This window comes from Pristiophorus japonicus, chromosome 6, assembly GCF_044704955.1.
Source record: "Pristiophorus japonicus isolate sPriJap1 chromosome 6, sPriJap1.hap1, whole genome shotgun sequence".
Classification (NCBI taxonomy): Eukaryota; Metazoa; Chordata; class Chondrichthyes; family Pristiophoridae; genus Pristiophorus; species Pristiophorus japonicus.
Window position 1 is genome coordinate 174998201 of NC_091982.1, and position 22053 is coordinate 175020253.

General features: G+C 42.3%; 1 protein-coding gene across 3 annotated transcripts in view; it reads right to left on the reverse strand.

Moving 5' to 3' along the window:
* Positions 1–20867, reverse strand: part of eif4e2 (eukaryotic translation initiation factor 4E family member 2) — a 50359-nt gene extending 29492 nt beyond the window's left edge. Inside the window, exons 1-4 of one of the 3 annotated variants that reach the window (XR_011593648.1) lie at positions 20747–20867; positions 11373–11487; positions 5889–6023; positions 1593–1697 (exon numbers count right to left, since the gene is read on the reverse strand). Coding sequence is in view for 2 of the 3 variants with exons in the window: in XM_070883408.1 (XP_070739509.1) it covers positions 1593–1697; positions 5889–6023; positions 11373–11487; positions 20747–20766 (375 nt within the window). In the remaining variant the exon portion in view is untranslated. The remainder of the gene's footprint in view (positions 1–1592; positions 1698–5888; positions 6024–11372; positions 11488–20746) is intronic. The other 2 variants (XM_070883408.1, XM_070883409.1) reach the window with 2 other exon arrangements.
* Between the last annotated feature and the right edge of the window lie 1186 nt (positions 20868–22053).

The following is a 22053-nucleotide window of genomic DNA, read 5'->3' on the forward strand; positions in this document are numbered from 1 at the left end:
TTTATTCACTGGAGTTTAGAAGAATGAGAGGGGATCTCATAGAAATGTATAAGATTCTGATGGGACTGGACAGGTTAGATGCGGGAAGAATGTTCCCGATGTTGGGGAAGTCCAGAACCAGGGGACATAGTCTTAGGATAAGGGGTAGGCCATTTAGGACTGAGTTGAGAAGAAACTTCACCACTCAGAGAGTTGTTAACCTGTGGAATTCCCTGCCGCAGAGAGTTGTTGATGCCAGTTCATTGGATATATTCAAGAGGGAGTTAGATATGGCCCTTACCGCTAAAGGGATCAAGGGATATGGAGAGAAAGCAGGAAAGGGGTACTGAGGGAATGATCAACCATGATCTTATTGAATGGCGGTGCAGACTCGAAGGGCCGAATGGCCTGCTCCTGCACCTAATTTCTATGAGAGGGTCCAGAGATTTACCAGAATGATACCAGGGATGACAGACTTCAGTTATGTGGAGAAACTCGAGAAATTGGGATTGTTCTTCTTTGAGCAGAGGGTTAAGGGGAGATTTAATAGAAGAGTTCACAATTGTGAGGGATTTTCTTTAGAGTAAGGAAAAACAGTTTCCATTGGCAGAAGAGTTAATAACCAGATGAGACAGATTTAAGATAAGTGGCAAAAGAACTAGAGGGAAATTAGAATTTTGTTTTTTATTTTACGCAGCGATTTGCTATGATCTGGAATGTACTGCCTGAAAGGGTAGTGGAGCAGACATAACAGTAACTTGCAAAAGAGAATTGGATATGTACTTGCAAAAGAACGCCTTGCAGGCTATGGGGAAGAGCAGGGGAGTGTGACTAATTGAACAGTTGGCACAGGCATAATGGGCCAAATGGCCTCCTTATGTGCTGTATGATTCTATGAAACCCAAAAGTGAAGATGTGGCACAGAGCATTTAACCGATAATCTACTTCAAGGCACATCATGTCACCCTTTAAAGTAAACAGATTAATTTGTTTAAATGGACTTGCAATCTCTGCCATTTTTACAGTCCATTCTCAGCGTTGACAGCTCTCATTGATGGTCAGTGGTTTCTGAAACTACATTAGGCACCATGTAGGAATCAGGTGAAGAAAAACTATAATTTTAAAAATAAAACATAGGAGCATGAAGCAGCTGAGCCAAGAGTTTTGCCAACAACAAAAAAAAATCACAAGTAGAATTTGTGTGCATGTTTTCTCCTCAAGACAATAAATTAGCCCCAAATCTCAAATTAAGGGCCAAGATGACACTGGACTGATTTGGAATTCACATATTTTCATTCAGTTTACAAAATAGATGTTGAATTTATCCATGTTTTCATATAAATTAACTATTTTTAAACCTGAACAAGATAAATGAGTTAAAATTACTCTAATCCAATATTGAAAACAAAAGCTACTGACCTATTTAAAATAAAAGGGTTAATGCTTTTACTAGAATAGCAGATAGATGAATTTCACATTAACATGTGTATCGCAACATAATTTTAACCCATTAGTTTTGGAGTAAGTAAAACCAAAAAAAAAATTGCATGTCAGGAGAAAACACCAAGCATGTCATATTCATTGAGCAGTACCCTATAAAGGCAGCTGCTCACCTCCCACATTGGTTTAATGCCATCCTTGAACAGGTGAAAGTCACTGTGTCCTGTGAGGTCACCAGGTCGAACTAAATGGCTATAAAACCTCCAGAACTGTTCAACCTGAAAAGAAAAAGGAAAAAAATGCATGTGTGAAATCTTAGCACAGTTGCACCGAATTACTAAAATGTTTAAAAGTATTGCCGATCCATTTCAGCATTGTGTAGGGCACAAAGAACCAAGAATTTTAGATTTTATTTAAAGTTCCAGCCATAACCACCACCCCACCCATCACATAAGGACAAGATGATTGCTGTGTTTCTGCAAGTCAAGATTTCCCCAACATAAATACTTTCAATTATACAGTACTAAATCAGGCTGCAATAAACTGGACAATGGGCAGATGATGGTAAAATACTCATGTGGAGCCTTTAATTGGGGCTGAGCTTAATCACAGCGTGACAGCTAAACAATCTTATGTTTTGCCAGCTAAATACATATTTTGGCCATCAATTGCAGATGATGTGAAACCCACATGATTATTAAATTATTCAACAATGACATAATTGTGTCAATGGTATGGAGCATCTGGCCATCAATAACCATCATGACACCTACTGCCAGCAAATAGAGTAAAAATAGAATGAAAAAGTCCACACTCAACTTCCCTGTGTTGGCTCAGAGGCTGCAATTTTACTCAATGATTCAAATAATGGTTGCCCATTTTTGCAATTATATCATCTCAATCCCTCTATGAGATTATTACCATGTATACACACTCCCAGGTTACCTATTGCTCTCTAATAGCATAATTTTATTATTACTCTATTAATACTGAAGTCAGTGATTTTGGATTTGGGGGTATTTTGAATGGTTTGATAAGTGCCAGTGTGGAAGTAGTCAATTGCCCAACCTGTCCTAGAAGATGGAGGGCCAAATAGCAGCAGACAACTGGGGAACACGGGATGGCTTAAATACACAAAAAGGTAACAAGTAAATTTTATTTACGTGGATATGATTACATTAATAATTCCAATTACAAAAATGCCAACAAGGACATTTAAATGTTGAGGCCAATATCCTTATATAACAGTTCACATTCAGGCTCACTCCAGATGCTACTTGTTTTTCATATCCAAATGCATAAATTTCCACTTCCACAGGCAAGACCTTGCTCCTAAGAAATTTAACATGACCTTGTAAATTATTCTGAGAAAGCAAACTGCAGAGCATACAATGGACCCTGTAAACGGCAAGGTAGACAATGGAAATAGCACAGGTTGCCGCCACGCACTCCTGGTCTCTCCGAATGATAGAAAATACCACACTTAAACTTCATTCATAATTTTCAGCTTATTTAGAAATAAGGTCAACAGTAGCATGATTAAATAAACTAGTATATTTAGCTAGATTACAAAAAAAAAGCAGCTTTTAGTAATTCTATACAGTATATTCACAACTTACATCCTTGATAAAAAGTTTTCAAGAGCAATGGATCCCACAGTATTCTTTGATAGCTTCCAATCCATATAGGAGGTACAGGTACAGCAAGAAGGGGACTGACCAACAGCACCACTCCTACTCATATCCCTCTTTCCCTTTTGATCCAGTACTAAGGAATATAGACACTAATTCATTCACAATCAAAGCTGATCCACCAATCAAGTCAATTTTTAAAAATATATAGGGCACAGAACAGTCTCAGCTATCAAACAAGCAAATCAGACACTACCACTGTACAGCCAAACTGCAAGAGCCTTGCTCGCAAGCTTGATGCAACAATTGAAAACATAATTTCTATCATCTGGATGGGTTTTTAAAAATCTCCCACATGCATCATAGACAATTCAAATAGGACAAAAAGCACATAAGAAATGCTCGGGCAAATAGGACTTTGACTCGACTTCTGGGCTCTAGATTGCCAGGGCTTGGGAAAGGGGCACAAGTGGAATACCCCTAAATTACAGCACAATGCAGTTTCTACACTGCTGAAAACTATTAGTACCACTATTAAGCAGTTATTGAAATGGAATAAAATTCTGGTTTTCTCCTAGACGTGGAATTTGGTGCAACATCCCCATCAACTTATTAAAATCACTACAAAGTACCCTGTACAGAAATAAATTACAATGAACTAGTGCTGAACTTCTCTGCTGATACTGCAATTCAACTATAATATTCAGTGCATCTTGCGCTACGATGGAACACTGATTCCCCTCATTTAATCGGCCCTGAAATTGCGGCCTCTCCGGCAGCGTACGATGTGGGCACGTGCCCGAAGAGGCCCCACAAGTTCCGGGTGCGCCTGAACCCAGCACTTGCAATCTGTCAAATTGTCTTGATAATTCGCACACATCCCCAGGAGAAGGGCTTTCGCGGGCGGAGATTTGGGCTATTTGTCTAACTCTTGCCCAGCGAATGTCCTTCAAACTCTTAAGCCTGGTAAAAGCAGGTGCAAGGCCTGGTTTTACCAGAAGAGTTTTAATAGATAGAAAAAATAAATGTCATTACTTATTTTTATATTAAAAACTCTGTCTATGAAGGTAAGTTTATTTTTTAAACACTTAAAAATGTAAAAAAATTTTCTCAAGCATTTAATTTAATGCAACTTTTATTAATTTTTTTTTTAAAAGTGGTGTTTTTAAAAATTTATGTTTGTGCTTTTTGATTTTAGGGGTATTCTCATTGATAGTAATGGGGAGCTCGGAGCTCCCATTACTATGAATGAGGATACTACATTGTGATTGGTGGTCCAGACCCACATGATCCCAGGATGCGCATACTTTCCTGGAATACATGGGACTCTGCACTGGGCTGCATATCTAGGCCTCGGACCGCAAGTCTTCGTTCCTCCGGGACAACCAGGTACTATTGTTAAAACATTTCGGCCGTGAGCCTCCGACCGCAATTTCTAGCCCATCATAATTGAATTGGAAAGAGCAGAATCACTCATTGGCTACTTCTAATTTGACTTGGAACATTCTATTTAAATGATGGCTGTTGCTGATTTAAAATAATAAAGGATTAAAAAAACAGACAGCTAGAATCACAAAGGCAAAAGATTCAGTTTTTCTTTTCTGATTCTACTTTTATTGTGCTAGATTAATTCAAGTTATTTAGGAACACTTCAGTAAGAAAATTTAATTGGTCTGGATGATTAATAACTAACTGCTATTGAAATTGTTACATAGATTGGATCATGTGGGTGATGAAAAGTTAGAGGTAGGAGAAGTGTAAACAGCTAATGGCTGATTGGAATAAAGGTATGGCATGTGTTGCCATCATCGTAAAATATTAATTTTCTAGACAGGACTGCTCACTGGTAAGCATTGGCACGTTCAATGAAGCAATCAACTCTAATCCTCTTAGTTCTTTACCGTTGTGTTGCACGCTGTCCATCTAAGTTAATTGTAAGTACTCAACAGCAACTGGAAAGATCACTACTCAACTCTCAAGGCATCAAGGGCTAGAAATTCAGTTTTTGGCGAGATCGTTTTTTTCCCCCGTTGTTTTATGGACAAAATACCACTAAAAACGTCGCATTTTTTTTTTAAAAAGGGGGTACAATTGGCAAAAATATGCACCCGACGGTAAAGATCGGCGCTGCACGAGGGTTTGCGGTGGTCCTTGCCAACTTTAGCTCGAGGCCCAACACCTCCAAAAATACAGGTCCTGGGAGGGGAGAAAACACAAAAAAAAAACTGCAAAAATAAATCCAAAAACATTCACTATACACTTAACGAATGAATCGCTGAAAAAGAATTAATAAAAACTTTTTTGTAGGTCTTCATACATACCGCTGTTTCTGGGGCTTCAACACTGGCTTTTCTCAGGCGTTTTTTCCCCCATTGAGTACGGGTTCCTTGAACGGCCAATTTTAAGCGTTCCTTTTTTTTTGGCGTTGCAAGTGGTCGATCCGCTTTTCGGCAATATTTCAAAACCGCCATTCGTTAACTTTGGCCAATTTAGGAGTATATTTAACCGACAAAAAAGGCTAAATATTGCCGAAAAAAACGTGCACAAGGCTGGCCAATTTCTCTCCCATTGTTTTCTAATATCATGCACAAACAGAAATATTTACTTGGGTATTCCCCCAATACCTAACCCCCCACTTCCCTCACCAAGAAAAACTTATTTTATATTCTTCTTCCTAAGAATTATCCTCAATGTCTTTGTGCAGAATAAAACACCATTTAATGCATAATAAAGAATTAAAGACAAGCAAAGAAAAGCCCCACACCAAAACACCTTCCCATCTAATAATCTTGCTACTGTAACAACATAAATGGCCAATAAAAGGAACACAGTGCTTACGGATGCAAATGTTCCAATCTGTTTAACATTCTGTTCATAGCTCTGAGAGCTGGTGGGTCGACCCGGTGTACGTCTGGAATACCAGAACGTATAGTTGTACTGTAGCGGGTGTTCTCCTGGGCCAGGGACCACTGTCTGTAAGGAACAAAATATTAGAATGAAAGTGCAGCAAACGTACTCAATATTTTGAGGGAAAGGTCACAGATTGTTTTTGTTAGATGGTCATGTTCCCTATTTGTACGCACTTGTAGTATTTGCTGGTCTGTAAATGGCAGCTTTAAAAAAAAAAGGATTTTTATTTCTTGGTTACTCATTCTTCAGTGGTACTTTTGATTTATTTACATTTACTCAGATATTTGAGCAGTTGGAGTCTGGTAGCTAGACTGCAATTTATAGTCAGCAATGCCCATAACATAGTGAGCTACAAATTCCATTTTTTTAAAATGTTTTGTAGTCCTGGCTTTAAAAAAGACAAACTTATTTAAAAAAAACTTCCAGTTGACTCAACTGACTGCATAAGCACTTTTTAAAACTGATTTCACATTGCCTAGAATTATGCTCCACACACTACCTTATTCATAGACTGCCCGCTGCGCTTGGTCTTGTTGACTCCACCCCTGCCCTCAACGTTTCTTGGGTTGGTACCAAGCTTATTTATTCTTTCGAACATCTCGGTAATGTGGAAGGCCGGGCTTGAGCCTCTTCAGATGCTGGTCTGGGGATTGGAGTGGAAGTGGTAGTTGATTGTCAATGGGCGCTGGATCTGGGTGTGTTCCCTTATTGCAGAAGCTAACTCCGACATTCCCTCTCTTGTGCCCTGACAGTGTCTCAACTCTTGCAACATTCCCTCCCTCGTGTCCACTGACACTATCAGTTGCCTGCAACATTCCCTCCCTCATGTGCCTGGGTTATGTTCCCATTTCAGGAGAGAGTGTTGTTACTTCTCCCGACATCTCATCACCCACCCCACTGATGGTGTCCAGGAGTGATCATGCAAGGTCAATGCTCTCCGCATTCATTGCCATCATCTGAACCACATCTGTTAGATCCTGCACCTCAGGAGAGCGCTGTCGAGCTGGTTAAAGAGGAAATTGATGCAATAGTAAGGAGGGACATTAGCCTGGATGATGTGGAATCATTATGGGTGGAGCTGCGGAATACCAAGGGCAGAAAACGCTAGTGGGAGTTGTGTACAGACCACCAATCAGTAGTAGTGAGGTTGGGGACAGCATCAAACAAGAAATAAGGGATGTGTGCAATATAAAGGTACAGCAGTTATCATGGGTGACTTTAATCTACATATATATCGGGCTAACCAAACTGGTAGCAATGTGGTGGAGGAGGATTTCTTGGAGTGTATTAGGGATGGTTTTCTAGACCAATATGTCGAGGAACCAACTAGAGAGCTGGCCATCCTAGACTGGGTGATGTGTAATGAGAAGGGTCTAATTAGCAATCTTGTTGTGCGAGGCCCCTTGGGGAAGAGTGACCATAATATGGCAGAATTCTTTATTAAGATGGAGAGTAGTGATAGTTAATTCGGAAATTAGGGTCCTGAACTTAAGGAAAGGTAACTTCGACAGTATGAGGCGTGAATTGGCTAGAATAGACAAGCAAAGGATACTTAAAGGGTTGACGGTGGATAAGCAATGGCAAACATTTAAAGATCACATGGATGAACTTCAGCAATTGTACATCCCTGTCTGGAGTAAAAATAAAACGGGGAAGGTGGCTCAACCATGGCTAACAAGGGAAATGAAGGATAGTGTTAAAGCCAAGGAAGAGGCATATAATTTGGCTAGAAACAGCAACAAACCTGAGGACTGGGAGAAATTTAGAATTCAACAGAGGAAGACTAAGGGTTTAATTAAGAGGGGGAAAATAGAGTACGAGAGGAAGCTTGCAGGGAACATAAAAACTGACTGCAAAAGCTTCTATAAATATGTGAAGAGAAAAAGATTAGTGAAGACAAACGTAGGTCCCTTGCAGTCGGATTCAGGTGAATTTATAATGGGGAACAAAGAAATGGCAGACCAATTGAACAAATACTTCGGTTCTGTCTTCATGAAGGAAGACACAAATAATCTTCCGAATGTACTAGGGGACAGTAGATCTAGTGAGAAGGAGAAACTGAAGGATATCCTTATTAGGCGGAAAATTGGTTAGGGAAATTGATGGGATTGAAGGCCAATAAATCCCCAGGGCCTGATAGTCTGCATCCTAGAGTACTTAAGGAAGTGGCCCTAGAAATAGTGGATGCATTGGTGATCATTTTCTAACAGTTTATCGACTCTGCATCAGTTCCTATGGACTGGAGGGTAGCTAATGTAACACCACTTTTTAAAAAAAGGAGGGAGAGAGAAAACGGGTAATTATACACCGGTTAGCCTGACATCAGTAGTGGGGAAAATGTTGGAATCAATCATTAAGGATGAAATAGCAGCGCATTTGGAAAGCAGTGACAGGATTGGACCGAGTCAGCATGGATTTATGAAAGGGAATCATGCTTGACAAATCTTCTGGAATTTTTTGAGGTTGTAACTAGCAGAGTGGACAAGGGAGAACCAGTGGATGTGGTGTATTTGGACTTTCAAAAGGCTTTTGACAAGGTCCCGCACAAGAGATTGGCATGCAAAATCAAAGCACATGGTATTGGGGTTAATAGACTGACGTGGATAGAGAGCTGGTTGGCAGACAGGAAGCAGAGAGTCGGGATAAACGGGTCCTTTTCAGAATGGCAGGCAGTGACTAGTGGAGTGCCGCAAGGCTCAGTGCTGGGACCTCAGCTCTTTACAATATACATTAACGATTTAGATGAAGGAATTGAGTGTATTATCTCCAAGTTTGCATATGACATTAAACTGGGTGGCGGTGTGAGCCGTGAGGAGGACGCCAAGAGGCTGCAGGGTGACTTGGATAGGTTAGGTGAGTGGGCAAATGCATGGCAGATGCAGTATAATGTGGATAAATGTGAGGTTATCCATTTTGGGGGCAAAAACACGAAAGCAGATTATCTGAATGGCGGCAGATTAGGAAAAGGGGAGGTGCAACGAGACCTGGGTGTCATGGTTCATCAGTCACTGAAAGTGGGCATGCAGGTACAGCAGGCGGTGAAGGCGGCAAATGGTATGTTCGCCCTCATACCTAGGGGATTTGAGTGTAGGAGCAGGGAGGTTGTACAGGGCCTTAGTGAGGCCTCACCTGAAATATTGTGTTCAGTTTTGATCTCCTAATCTGAGGAAGGACGTTCTTGCTATTCAGGGAGTGCAGCGAAGGTTCACCAGACTGATTCCAGGGATGGCTGGGCTGCCATATGAGGAGAGACTGGATCAACTGGGCCTTTATTACTGGAGTTTAGAAGGATGAGAGGAGATCTCATAGAAACGTATAAGATTCTGACGGGACTGGACAGGTTAGATGCAGGAAGAATGTTTCCGATGTTGGGGAAGTCCAGAACCAGGAGACATAGGATAAGGGGTAGGCCATTTAGGACTAAGATGAGGAGAAACTTCTTCACTCAGAGAGTTGATAACTTATGGAATTCCCTGCCGCAGAGAGTTGTTAATGCCAGTTCTTTGGATATATTCAAGAGGGAGTTAGATATGGCCCCCAAGGCTTAGGGGATCAAGGGGTATGGAGAGAAAGCAGGAAAGGGGTACTGAGGGAATGATCAGCCATGATCTTATTGAATGGTGGTGCAGGCTCGAAGGGCCGAATGGCCTACTCCTGCACCTATTTTCTATGTTTCTATAAAGCACATCTTTGATATCATCATCATCATAGGCAGTCCCTCAGAATCAAGGAAGACTTGCTTCCACTCTTAAAATGAGTCCTTAGGTGGTTGAACAGTCCAATACGAGAACCACAGTCCCCGTCACAGGTGGGACAGATAAGCACTGAGGTAAAGGGTGGGTGGGAGAGGAGTGGAATATGCCTGTTCGTGAGTTTTTTTAACGTGGGGTGGTCAATGCACACCGGCTACCACACGGGCTTAGCTGAGCAAGGTCTTGGTCCAGTGGGTCCAAGACGACTGGAGACCAGGCACTGCTATATGGGCCTAGTTGCCGATGTCGAGATGTTGGCCGCAGGCTCGGCGCTGAGTAGCGCCCCCGATGGAAGGTGGTCCGAGGCTTGGTTGGGGGCAGGCATTGGGAGGGTCAGTGGCCCACTGGGGTTCAGAGTGGGAGGTCAGGGTGGTCACAGCCATGATGCTCACCACGTGCTGGGGGAGAAGGAGAGCTCCCAAAGTAACACTACACAAATCTAAATTCAAATGTGTAGTTATATTGTCACTGTGAAGCAGAAACTATTTCACATTGACACAAAAGTGGTAGTATAAATGCACCGAGAAACATTCATCTACTTCATTATTAAAACTTGGGAGAAAAGAAAAAGAAAGAGTTGATAAATCAGACATCAGACTAGCCTCCACTGCATACTTATTTCAGGCTGACCATACGTCCCCGTTACCAGGAACTGCCCATGGATTAGGTACTGTGTCCCTGGGCAAACAATGTCCCCGGGCAAACAATGTCCCCAGAAGAGTCCACGGTTCAGGAGACTTGTACCCGAACCGAGCCATATTCATTCATCCGCTGGTCGGCATGAGTTGGATCTTAACTTTATTTTTGGATAAACTGGAAAAATTAAATTTTTCTTTTTAAAAAAAAAAAAACAGGAATGTACAGAAACCCTGGGGGTAGTTTCTCGTCCCGTTCACTGCCAGTTTGAGCTCAGGAACGGATTCCAGGAGCCGGTTGAACGGAGGCTATGATGGTGGCCCTGCCTTCCCACAATGCAGCTCTATATTTCCCACCAGAATGAGGTTTCTGAAACTTTGAGACAGAGGGTGTTTCACACTTTGTATGGAAAATCTCAATCTGTTTGGAACAGATTTAAAATTGAGAAGTTAAAAATTTGGGTATTCGGGGATGACACAGGACTATTGTCAGAACATAAGCAAGATTCAAGATTTGGTGTAAAGTGAAAATGGTGCTGTCTCTACGTGTTTTCCACGAGCAGAAGCAACAAAGTCATCAAGCCAATTTTCTTGAAACATGTCCTGGTTACTTTGCTGTGCTCCCACCCAGTGTGTCCCTGGATTCAGCTTACAAAAAATGGTAACCCTAACTTATTTGCACAGCATTTTATCCTTTAAGTTGCATTCTAAATTAACCATTGGATTGCAGCTAACATTCCCAATGCAAGGTTGAAATTCAGTTGCTTCCCTCCTGCCCAGTAGCACATCACAGGTCACCTTGCTTAGTTGGTCAGGAGGCATCAGCTATATCTCATACAAATTTTAGGCATGAATCCTGCAGTAAATAGGCAAGTAAAACTCTATATGAACCCACCACATTTCAGTTGTCCACAGTTTCTTCCTTCACCCAGCAGAGTCTGAGTAAGAGAGCTGGCTGTTCCTTCAGCAGTATAGTGTGTATGGCTGTTCTTCCTAATGCAGTGTATGTGCCTTTATGCTCTCACCTTCCTTTTGGTACTATTTTGGGTCTTCTCTTTGTCTGTTTTTTCCTTCTCATTCTCTTTCTGTGTGTGGTTATCCTCATTTTGATCTTGGTCTCCACTGTCGTCATCTTTTAAACTGCAAATGAGGAAACAGTTTAACAATTACCCAATATAATTTGAGAGAGTTCTTTAGCAATAGCTTAACAATCTTTTTCTATTGTACAGAATCAGTAATAGTTCTCAATAAGTTGCATATTTGTTTTTGGTCATGAAATTGTTTGGCATATAATGCTGCAAGCAGAGATCACATACATTAATCAGCATATCTGACAAAAATATTCCACACGTTTGAAAAAAAATTGTTCCTTGGGATGTGAGCATCGCTAGTAAGGCCAGCATTTATTGCCCATCCCTAATTGCCCTCAGGAAGGTAGTGGTGAGCCACCTTCTTGAACCGATGGCATTCCGTGTGAAAACATTTCCAAAGTGCTGTTAGGGAAGGAGTTCCAGGATTTAGACCCAGCGACGATGAAGGAACGGCGATATATTTCCAAGTCAGGATGTTGTGTAACTTGGAGGTGAACTTGCAGGTGATGGTGATCCCATGCACCTGCTGCCCTTGTCTTTCTAGGTGGTAGAGGTCATGGATTTAGGAGAAGCCTTGGCGAGCTGCTGCAGTGCATCTTGCAGATGGTACACACTGCAGCCACAGTGCGCTGGTGGTGGAGGGAGTGCATGTTTAAGGTGGTGGATGGGCTGCCAATCAAGTGGGCTGCTTTGTCCTGGATGGTGGCGAGCTTCGAGTGTTGTTGTAGATGCATTCATCCAGGCAAGTGGAGAGTATTCCATCACACACCTGATTTGTGCATTGTAGGTGGTGGAAAGGCATTGGGGAGTCAGGAGGCAAGACACTCGTCACACACTACCCAGCTTCTGCTTTTGTGGTCACAGTATTTATGTGGCTGGTCCAGTTACATTTCTGGTCAATGGTGACCCCCCAGGATGTTGATAGTGGGGTGCCGTTGAATGTCAAAGGGCAATGGTTAGACTCACTCTTGTTGGAGATACTCATTCATGCCACATAAGCAACAGGCAATGTTACTTGCCACTTATCAGCCCAAGCCTAAATGTTGTGCTGATCTTGCTGCATGTGGTTGACTGGGCTGGGTGTGCCGCTGTTTTGTCCGAAGCCGGTGCCTGGTGGTCTGTCTGGTTTTATTCTTAACATGGTTTCTCGAGGCAGTTTGTTACAGCGGAGTGGCTTGCTAGGTCATTTCAGAGAACAGCTAAGAGTTGCTGTGGGCCAGATAAGCCAGGTGGCAGATTTCCTTCGCTGAAGGACAGCAGCAAACCAGATGGGTTTTTAATGACAATCTGATAGTTGGTCACCATTACTGAAGCAGCTTTTTATTCCAGATTTACTTCATGAAGTGAATTTAAATTCCACAGCTGCCGTGGTGGGATTTGAACTCACATCTCCGGATTATTAGTCCAGGCCTCTGGATGACTAGTCCAGTAACATAACCACTGTGCTACCGTTCTCGTAATTCCTGACATTGTTTTCAACAAATACAAGTAACTGAAAAATAGTGGCAAGTCAAATTCCAGAGAGGACTGTTCTTTCTACTGTTACAACAATATATTGACAACTCATCTAGACAGATGTTCATTAATTAAAGACAGCCAATACAGATTTGCAAAAGGCAAGTCGTCTCTGACAAATTTCTTTGAAGATTGGAATATATTGATAAAGGAAATGACTTGAATGTTATGTAGAGAGATTTTCAAAAGACAAATGATAAGGTGCTGCTCAGCAGGATTGTTGATAAAAATTATAAGTGGAAGTATTATGGGGAATGTAGTATCATGGATAAGAAGTTGATTAAAAGGACAGAAAATATTTGCGATTAATGGATGATTTCAGGTGTAAATAATGGTGTGCTCCAGGAAGCAGTAATTAATTGTGAAGATTGTGGGAACGAGGGATCGCGCTACCAGAATACCTCAATGTTCTTTCTGGGCTGTCTATGGGACCAGCACACAATGACTTAAAACAGCTTTCTGCTGAGTATGGGTTGTAAATTGTGTAAGGAGGTTTAAGGCAAATGTAGCTCTACAGATCAGAGAGCTGAACTACCGTGCCTATCAGGTTGGGAATCAGGTCGCTTGTGGTCATGGTAATAAACCGATCGGAACGTCCTGACAAAGGGTCAGAGACCTGAAATGTTAACTCGGTTTCTCTCCACAGATGCTGCTTGACCTGCTGAGTATTTGCAGCATTTTCTGTTTTTGTTTCAGATTTCAGCATCTGCAGTATTTTGCTTTTGTATAGCAGCTCATACTGGTTTTTCGATACTATGATGAAGCTCTCATTGGATTTGAGAAGTTTTAGTAAAGTCCTTATCCTGCATTAGAAATAGAAACATAGAAAATAGGTGCAGGAGTAGGCCATTTGGCCCTTCGAGCCTGCACTACCATTCAATAAGATCATGGCTGATCATTCACGGCAGTACCCCTTTCCTGCTTTCTCTCCATACCCCTTGATCAGATGAATACGTGGCTTGAGCAGTGGTGCAGCAGGGAGGGATTCAAATTCCTGGGGCATTAGAACCTGTTCTGGGGGAGGTGGGACCAGTACAAACCGGACGGTCTGCACCTAGGCAGGACTGGAACCAATGTCCGAGGGGGGAGTGTTTGCTAGTGCTGTTGGGGAGGAGTTAAACTAATGTAGCAGGGGGATGGGAACCAATGCAGGGAGACAGAGGGAAACAAAAAGGAGATAAAAGCAAAAGACAGAAAGGAGATGAGTAAAAGTGGAGGGCAGAGAAACCCAAGGCAAAAAACAAAAAGGACCACTGAATGTAAAGGGGCTGCAGGAGGGGTCAAAACTAAAAATCATGGATTAAAAACTAGTATTAAAACACTATCTAAATGCACGCAGCATTCGAAATAAAGTAAATGAGTTGACGGCACAAATCATTACAAATGGGTATGATTTGGTGGCCATTACAGAAACGTGGTTGCAGGGTGGCCAAGACTGGGAATTAAACATACAGGGGTATCTGACGATTCGGAAAGATAGACAAGAAGGGAAAGGAGGTGGGGTAGCTCTGTTAATAAAGGATGATATCAGGGCAGTTGTGAGAGACGATATTGGCTCGAATGAATAAAATGTTGAATCATTGTGGGTGGAGATTAGAGATAGTAAGGGGAAAAAGTCACTGGTGGGCATAGTTTATAGGCCCCCAAATAATAACTTCACGGTGGGGCGGGCAATAATCAAGGAAATAATGGAGGCATGTGAAAAAGGAACGGCAGTAATCATGGGGGATTTTAACCAACATATCGATTGGTCAACTCAAATCACACGGGGTAGCCTGGAGGAGGAATTCATAGAATGCATACGGGATTGTTTCTTAGAACACTATGTTACAGAACCTTTAAGGGAGCAAGCTCTCTTAGATCTGGTCCTGTGTAATGAGACAGGAATAATAAACGACCTCCTAGTAAAAGATCCTCTCGGAATGAGTGATCACAGTATGGTTGAATTTGTAATACAGATTGAGGGTGAGGAAGTAGTGTCTCAAACGAGCATATTATGCTTAAACAAAGAGGACTACAGTGGGATGAGGGCAGAGTTGGCTAAAGTAGACTGGAAACACAGACTAAACGGTGGCACAATTGAGGAACAGTGGAGGACTTTTAAGGAGCTCTTTCATAGTGCTCAACAAAAATATATTCCAATGAAAAAGAAGGGCGGTAAGAGAAGTGATAACCAGTCGTGGATAACCAGGGAAATTAAGGAGAGTATCAAATTAAAAACCAATGCGTATAAGGTGGCCAAGGTTAGTGGGAAAATAGAAGATTGGAAAAATTTTAAACGACAGCAAAGAATGACTAAGAAAGCAATAAAGAAAGAAAAGATAGATGACGAAGGTAAACTTGCGCAAAACATAAAAACGGATAGTAAAAGCTTTTACAGATATATAAAATGGAAAAGAGTGACTAAAGTAAATGTTGGTTCCTTAGAAGATGAGAAGGGGGATTTAATAATGGGAAATGTGGAAATGGCTGAGACCTTAAACAATTATTTTGCTTCGGTCTTCACAGTGGAAGACACAGAAACCATGCCAGAAATTGCTGGTCACAGGAATGTGGGAAGGGAGGACCTGGAGACAATCACTATCACTAGGGGGGGTAGTGCTGGACAGGCTAATGGGACTCAAGGTAGACAAGACCCCTGGTCCCGATGAAATGCATCCCAGGGTATTAAAAGAGATGGCGGAAGTTATAGCAGATGCATTCGTTATACTCTACCAAAATTCTCTGGACTCTGGGGAGGTACCAGCGGATTGGAAAGTAGCTAATGTAACGCCTCTGTTTAAAAAAGGGGGCAGACAAAAGGCAGGTAACTATAGGCCGGTTAGTTCAACATCTGTAGTGGGGAAAATGCTTGAAACTATCATTAAGGAAGAAATAGTGGGACATCTAGATAGGAATAGTGCAATCAAGCAGACACAGCATGGATTCATGAAGGGGAAATCATGTGTAACTAATTTACTGGAATTCTTTGAGGATATAACGAGCATGGTGGATAGAGGTACATCGATGGATGTGGTGTATTTAGATTTTCAAAAGGCATTCGATAAGGTGCCACACAAAAGGTTACTGCAGAAGATAAAGGTACGCGGGGTCAGTGGAAATGTATTAGCATGGATAGAGAATTGGCTGGCGAACAGAAAGCAGAGAGTTGGGATAAATGGGTCCTTTTCAGGTTGGAAATCAGTGGTTAGTGGTGTGCCACAGGGATCGGTGCTGGGACCACAACTGTTTACAATATACATAGATGACCTGGAAGAGGGGACAGATTGTAGTGTAACAAAATTTGCAGATGACACAAAGATTAGTGGGAAAGTGGGTTGTGTAGAGGACACAGAGAGGCTGCAAAGAGATTTAGATAGGTTAAGCGAATGGGCGACGGTTTGGCAGATGGAATACAATGTCGGAAAGTGTGAGGTCATCCACCTTAAGGAAAAAAAACAAAAAAAGGGAATACTATTTGAATGGGGAGAAATTACAACATGCTGAGGTACAGAGGGACCTGGGGGGTCCTTGTGCATGAATCCCAAAAGGTTAGTTTGCAGGTAATCAGGAAGGCGAATGGAATGTTGGCCTTCATTGCGAGGGGATGGAGTACAAAAGCAGTGAGGTCCTTCTGCAACTGTATAGGGTATTGGTGAGGCCGCACCTGGAGTACTGCATGCAGTTTTGGTCGCCTTACTTAAGGAAGGATATACTAGTTTTGGAGGAGGCACAGAGACGATTCACTAGGTTGATTCCGGAGATGAGGGGGTTACCTTATGATGATAGATTGAGTAGACTGGGTCTTTACTCGTTGGAGTTCAGAAGGATGAGGGGTGATCTTATAGAAACATTTAAAATAATGAAAGGGATAGACAAGATGGAGGCAGAGAGGTTGTTTCCACTGGTCGGGGAGACTAGAACTAGGGGGCACAGCCTCAAAATATAGGGGAGCCAATTCAAAACCCGAGTTGAGAAGGAATTTCTTCTCCCAGAGGGTTGTGAATCTGTGGAATTCTCTGCCCAAGGAAGCAGTTGAGGCTAGCTCATTGAATGTATTCAAGTCACAGATATAGATTTTTAACTAATAAGGGAATTAAGGGTTATGGGGAGCGGGCGGGCAAGTGGAGCTGAGTCCACGGCCAGATCAGCCATGATCTTGCTGAATGGCGGAGCAGGCTCGAGGGGCTAGATAGCCTACTCCTGTTCCTAATTCTTATGTTCTTATGATCCCTTTAGCCGTATTGGCCATATCTAACTCCCTCTTGAACATATCTAACGAACTGGCATCAACAACTCTCTGCGATAGAGAATTCCACAGGTTAACAACTTTGAGTGAAGAAGTTTCTCCTCATCTCGGTCCTAAATGGCTTACCCCTTATCCTTAGACTGTGACCCCTGGTCTGGATTTCCCCAACATCAGGAACATTCTTCCTGCATCTAACCTGTCCAGTCCCGTCAGAATTGTATATGTTTCTACGAGATCCCCTCTCATCCTTCTAAACTCCAGTGAATAAAGGCCCAGTTGATCCAGTCTCTTCTCATGTCAGTCCGGTGAGCCTTCGCTGCACTCCCTCAATAACAAGAACGTCCTTCCTCAGATTAGGAGACCAAAACTGAACACAATATTCCAGGTGAGGCCTCATCAAGGCACTATACAACGGCAATAAGACCTCCCTGCTCCGATACTCAAATCCCCTGGCTATGAAGGCCAACATACCATTTGCCTTCTTCATCGCCTGCTGTAGCTGCATGCCAACTTTCAATGACTGATGTACCATGACACCCAGGTCTCGTTGCACCTCCTCTTTTCCTAATCTGCCGCCATTCAGATAATATTCTGCCTTCGTGTTTTTGCCCCCAAAGTGGATAACCTCATTTATCCACATTATACTGTATCTGCCATGCATTTGCCCACTCACCTAACCTGTCCAAGTCACCCTGCAGCCTCTTTGCATCCTCCTCACAGTTCACACTGCCACCCAGCATAGTGTCATCTGCAAACTTGGAGATATTACACTCAATTCCTTCATCTAAATCATTGATGTATATTGTAAATAGCTGGGGTCCCAGCACTGAGCCCTGCGACACACCACTAATCACTGCCTGCCATTCTGAAAAGGACCCATTTATCCCAACTCTCTGCTTCCTGTCTGCCAACCAGTTCTCTATCCACGTCAGTACATTACCCCCAATACCATGTGCTTTAATTTTACACACCAATCTCTTGTGTGGGACCTTGTCAAAAGCCTTTTGAAAGTCCAGATACACCATATCCACTGGTTCTCCCTTGTCCACTCTACTAGTTACATCCTCAAAAAATTCTAGAAGATTTGTCAAGCATGATTTCTCTTTCATAAATCCATGCTGACTTGGACAAATCCTGTCACTGCTTTCCAAATGCACTGTTATTTCATCCTTAATAATTGATTCCAACATTTTCCCTACTACCGATGTCAGGCTAACCGGTCTATAATTACCCGTTTTCTCTCTCCCTCCTTTTTTTTTTAAAAAAGTGGTGTTACATTAGCTACCCTCCAGTCCATAGGAACTGATCCAGAGTCGATAGACTGTTGGAAAATGATCACCACTATTTCTAGGGCCACTTCCTTAAGTACTCTGGGATGCAGACTATCAGGTCCCGGAGATTTATCGGCCTTCAATCCCATCAATTTCCCGAACACAATTTCCTGCCTAATAAGGATTTCCTTCAGTTCCTCCTTCTCACTAGACCCTCGGTCCCTTAGTATTTCTGGAAGGTTATTTGTGTCTTCCTTCGTGAAGACAGAACCAGAGTATTTGTTCAACTGGTCTGCCATTTCTTTGTTCCCCATTATAAATTCACATTATTGCTACAACTGAATGCATGTGCAATCTGGCCTGTAAAGTAATGAGACAAAAAGGAACAATGAAGCAGTCCAACTAAGATGCCTATAAGTAACTTCAAGAGGATATTAAATAAGCTAACAGAGTGGTCAGATAGATGCCAGATAAAATTTACTGCAATAATATATAAGGTGACACATTTTGCAAGAAATAACTAAATGGTAAAACTTTGAAATGAAGAGGAACAGAGAAATTTAGGGTTTCAGATGCATTTTTAACTAGTTATGTGAAGAAAAGTTGATAAAGCAGTTACCAAAAGTATATGGGATCATAGGTTTTATAAATAAATGCGAGTGTACAAAATCAAAGATGTAATGCTAAACTTGTACAAATTATTTGTTAAACTACACCTAGAATATGGTGTCAAGTTTAGGGCACCATACTTTAGGAAAGATGTCAAGGCCATGGAGAGGGTTGCAGGTTATTCACTTTGATATCAGAGATGAGGAATTAGTTATGAGGAAGGACTAAAGAAACTGAGGCTCTTTTTTAAGAATAAAGGTTAAGAGGATATTAACTGAGATGCTCAAATTGAGGGGTTTTGATAAAGTAAATCAGAAAAACTAGTTCCACTAGTCAGTGAGCAGTGACCAACGGCATAAATTTATGACCACTACCAAAAGATAATTTATTTTTTAAAATGCAGAGCATTGTTAGAACCTGGAATATCCGACCAGAAACGGCACTGATGCTGAATCCATAATAGCATGCAAGAGGGGTGGATAAATATTTGATAAGGAATAATTTAAAAGGGTATGGAAAAAGAGCAGGGGAATTGGGGCTAAGTGAATAGTCCTTCCAGAAAGCCGTAACACTTGTAAAATTCTATGATTCTCTAACAAAGTCCAGAACAGTGAACAAGCAGCACTGACATCCCTGGAGTCCGTGCGCGTTACCAAGTGGTCATTTGCATGGACGGTTACATTGGCAACATCTCACCCTAGCAACATAAACAGAGGCAGAAACATTCATGTTTTCTGGTCACAGAAAGGTTGAGCAGCTCAGCCAACCCATATAGGTCAGTTAAGTGATTTTGTACTCCTTAGGAATCCTCCCCCAGCCATTGGGGAATGTATACATGAACTGCAATTTAAAAACTAAATGTCTGGTAAGGTTAGCTTTAGCTTCATTTTGTCTCAAGGACATCCCGCCAGTTTCGACCCGTAACTGAACAATATAAACAAGGTTAAAAACAGGCAAAGTCTAATATTAGCATTGAAGATCTTATAAAAATATATCCGCTTAGAAGTGGTGCTTTAGAAAATGTTCAAATAGGCTCATCTCTTGGTACTATACGTCAAAATTCCACATCAGAACTATCAGGCTGAACGCCCTGACAAAATGGACTGCAGCATAGAATTTCTTCAGAATACACTTTGAATGGGTTCAGTATAATAAAACATGGGAAGATAAACTGCAATTACTCAACAACACTTTCCTTTAAACACGTATTACTGTTCTTTCAAGTTATGCAAGACAAAATAGCAAGAAATCCATCTCCGGTTTGTATTAATTTTAACAAATATTGATGAGCATGTTGTCAACACACTGGCTTCGGAATTAACTATATAAACGGACACTAATGGAAGCCTTTCACGTCTCAGCGTGACCCCTCTAGCATCTGCTGGATTATCGGAGTGAGCCATTCAATCAAAGCAATCACGGCGCATAAGGAGGTCAGCCGGCCCATCGCGACTGTAGCGGTCGGTGGAGAGGCGCAGCAGCTCTGACAGCCCGAGCTCAGCATCCGATAAGCCAGCGTGCGGCTGCGGCCTTGCGATCGACATTTTTAAATGGACTAGGAGAAGAAAAGAGAGATTAAAAAAACATGCCCGGGGAGCAGGCCGCCAATGCAGAGCTGAGCTGGGATCGAGTAGAAAGATTCAATGGGAAAAGGATGAAGGGGAGAGGGGGACTCAATGACTCACGCGTCGAACTTGTTGTTCATGGTGTTGGCAGCGGGCAAGACTCTCCTCACCGTCGCGGGGACACTCCCCTTGCAGCGACGGCTCCAGCTGCGCCTTCACCTGGGCGGGAAGGGGCGGGGCCGGTTACATCCGGGAACGCGGCGCGCGACTCTGGCCGTTTCAGTGCGCGCGAGCTGCCGTCACATCGATCGTGACGTCAAGTTCCACAGCAACTGGCACACTCAGGTGAGAGGACCAGGTGAGAAGCTGGGAAATTATAGCGAAAGAAAAACTTGCATTTATATAGCGCCGTTCACGACTTCAGGACGTCCCAAAGCGCTTTACAGCCAATGAAGCACTGAAAGGGTATGGGAGCCAAGAAACGCTTATTGGCTTGATATCTCCACCATCCCCTTCAACAACAACAACTTGTGTATATATAGAAAATGCTGAAAATCTCAGCAGGTCAGGCAGCATCTGTGAAGAGGAAGCAGAGTTAATGTTTTGGGTTGATGACCCTTCGTCAGAACTGGAAAGTGTTCGAAAAGAACAGATTCTTAATGAACACTGAAATGGGGAGGGAAAGAAAGAACAAAGGGAAGGTCTGTGATAGGTTGGAAGACAGGAGAGATTAGAAATACAAAAGGGATGATGGCCCAAATTGAAATGGTAATGCCAGGCGTTAGAAAAACATTAGTCAAGATAGGGTGTGAATGATGGGATAATGACCAAGGAGAAAAAAGAAACAGGCTCTGAGGGGGGCGGGGGTGGGAAATGGAGCCAAAGATTGGCAACGATTACACTCTGAAATTTTTGAACTCAATGTTGAGTCCAGAAGGCTGTAAAGCGCCTAAACAAAAGATGAAGTGCTGTTCCTCGAGCTCACACTTCCAGTCGCCTGTCACTTTAATTCTCCATTGCATTCCCACACTGTCCTCGGTCTCCTGCACTGTTCCAACTAAGCTCAACACAAGCTCGAGGAACAGCACCCTGCGTAACCCTGTCAATCTTTGGCTTCCTTTCTCCCCCTCAGAGCCTGTTTCTTTCTTTCTCCTTGTCTCTAATGGCAGTGGGTCATTATCCCACCATTCACACCCTATCTTGACTAATATTTTTCTAACTCCTGGCATTACCATTTGAATTTGGGCCATCATCCCATTTGTCTCTCCAATCTCTCTTGTTTTCCAACCTATCACATACCTTCCCTTTTGTTCTTTCTTCCCCTCCCCCTTTCAGTGCTTATTAAGAATCTGTTCTTTTCGAACACTTTCCAATTCTGACGAAGGATCATCGACCTGAAACATTAACTCTGCTTCCTCTCCACAGAT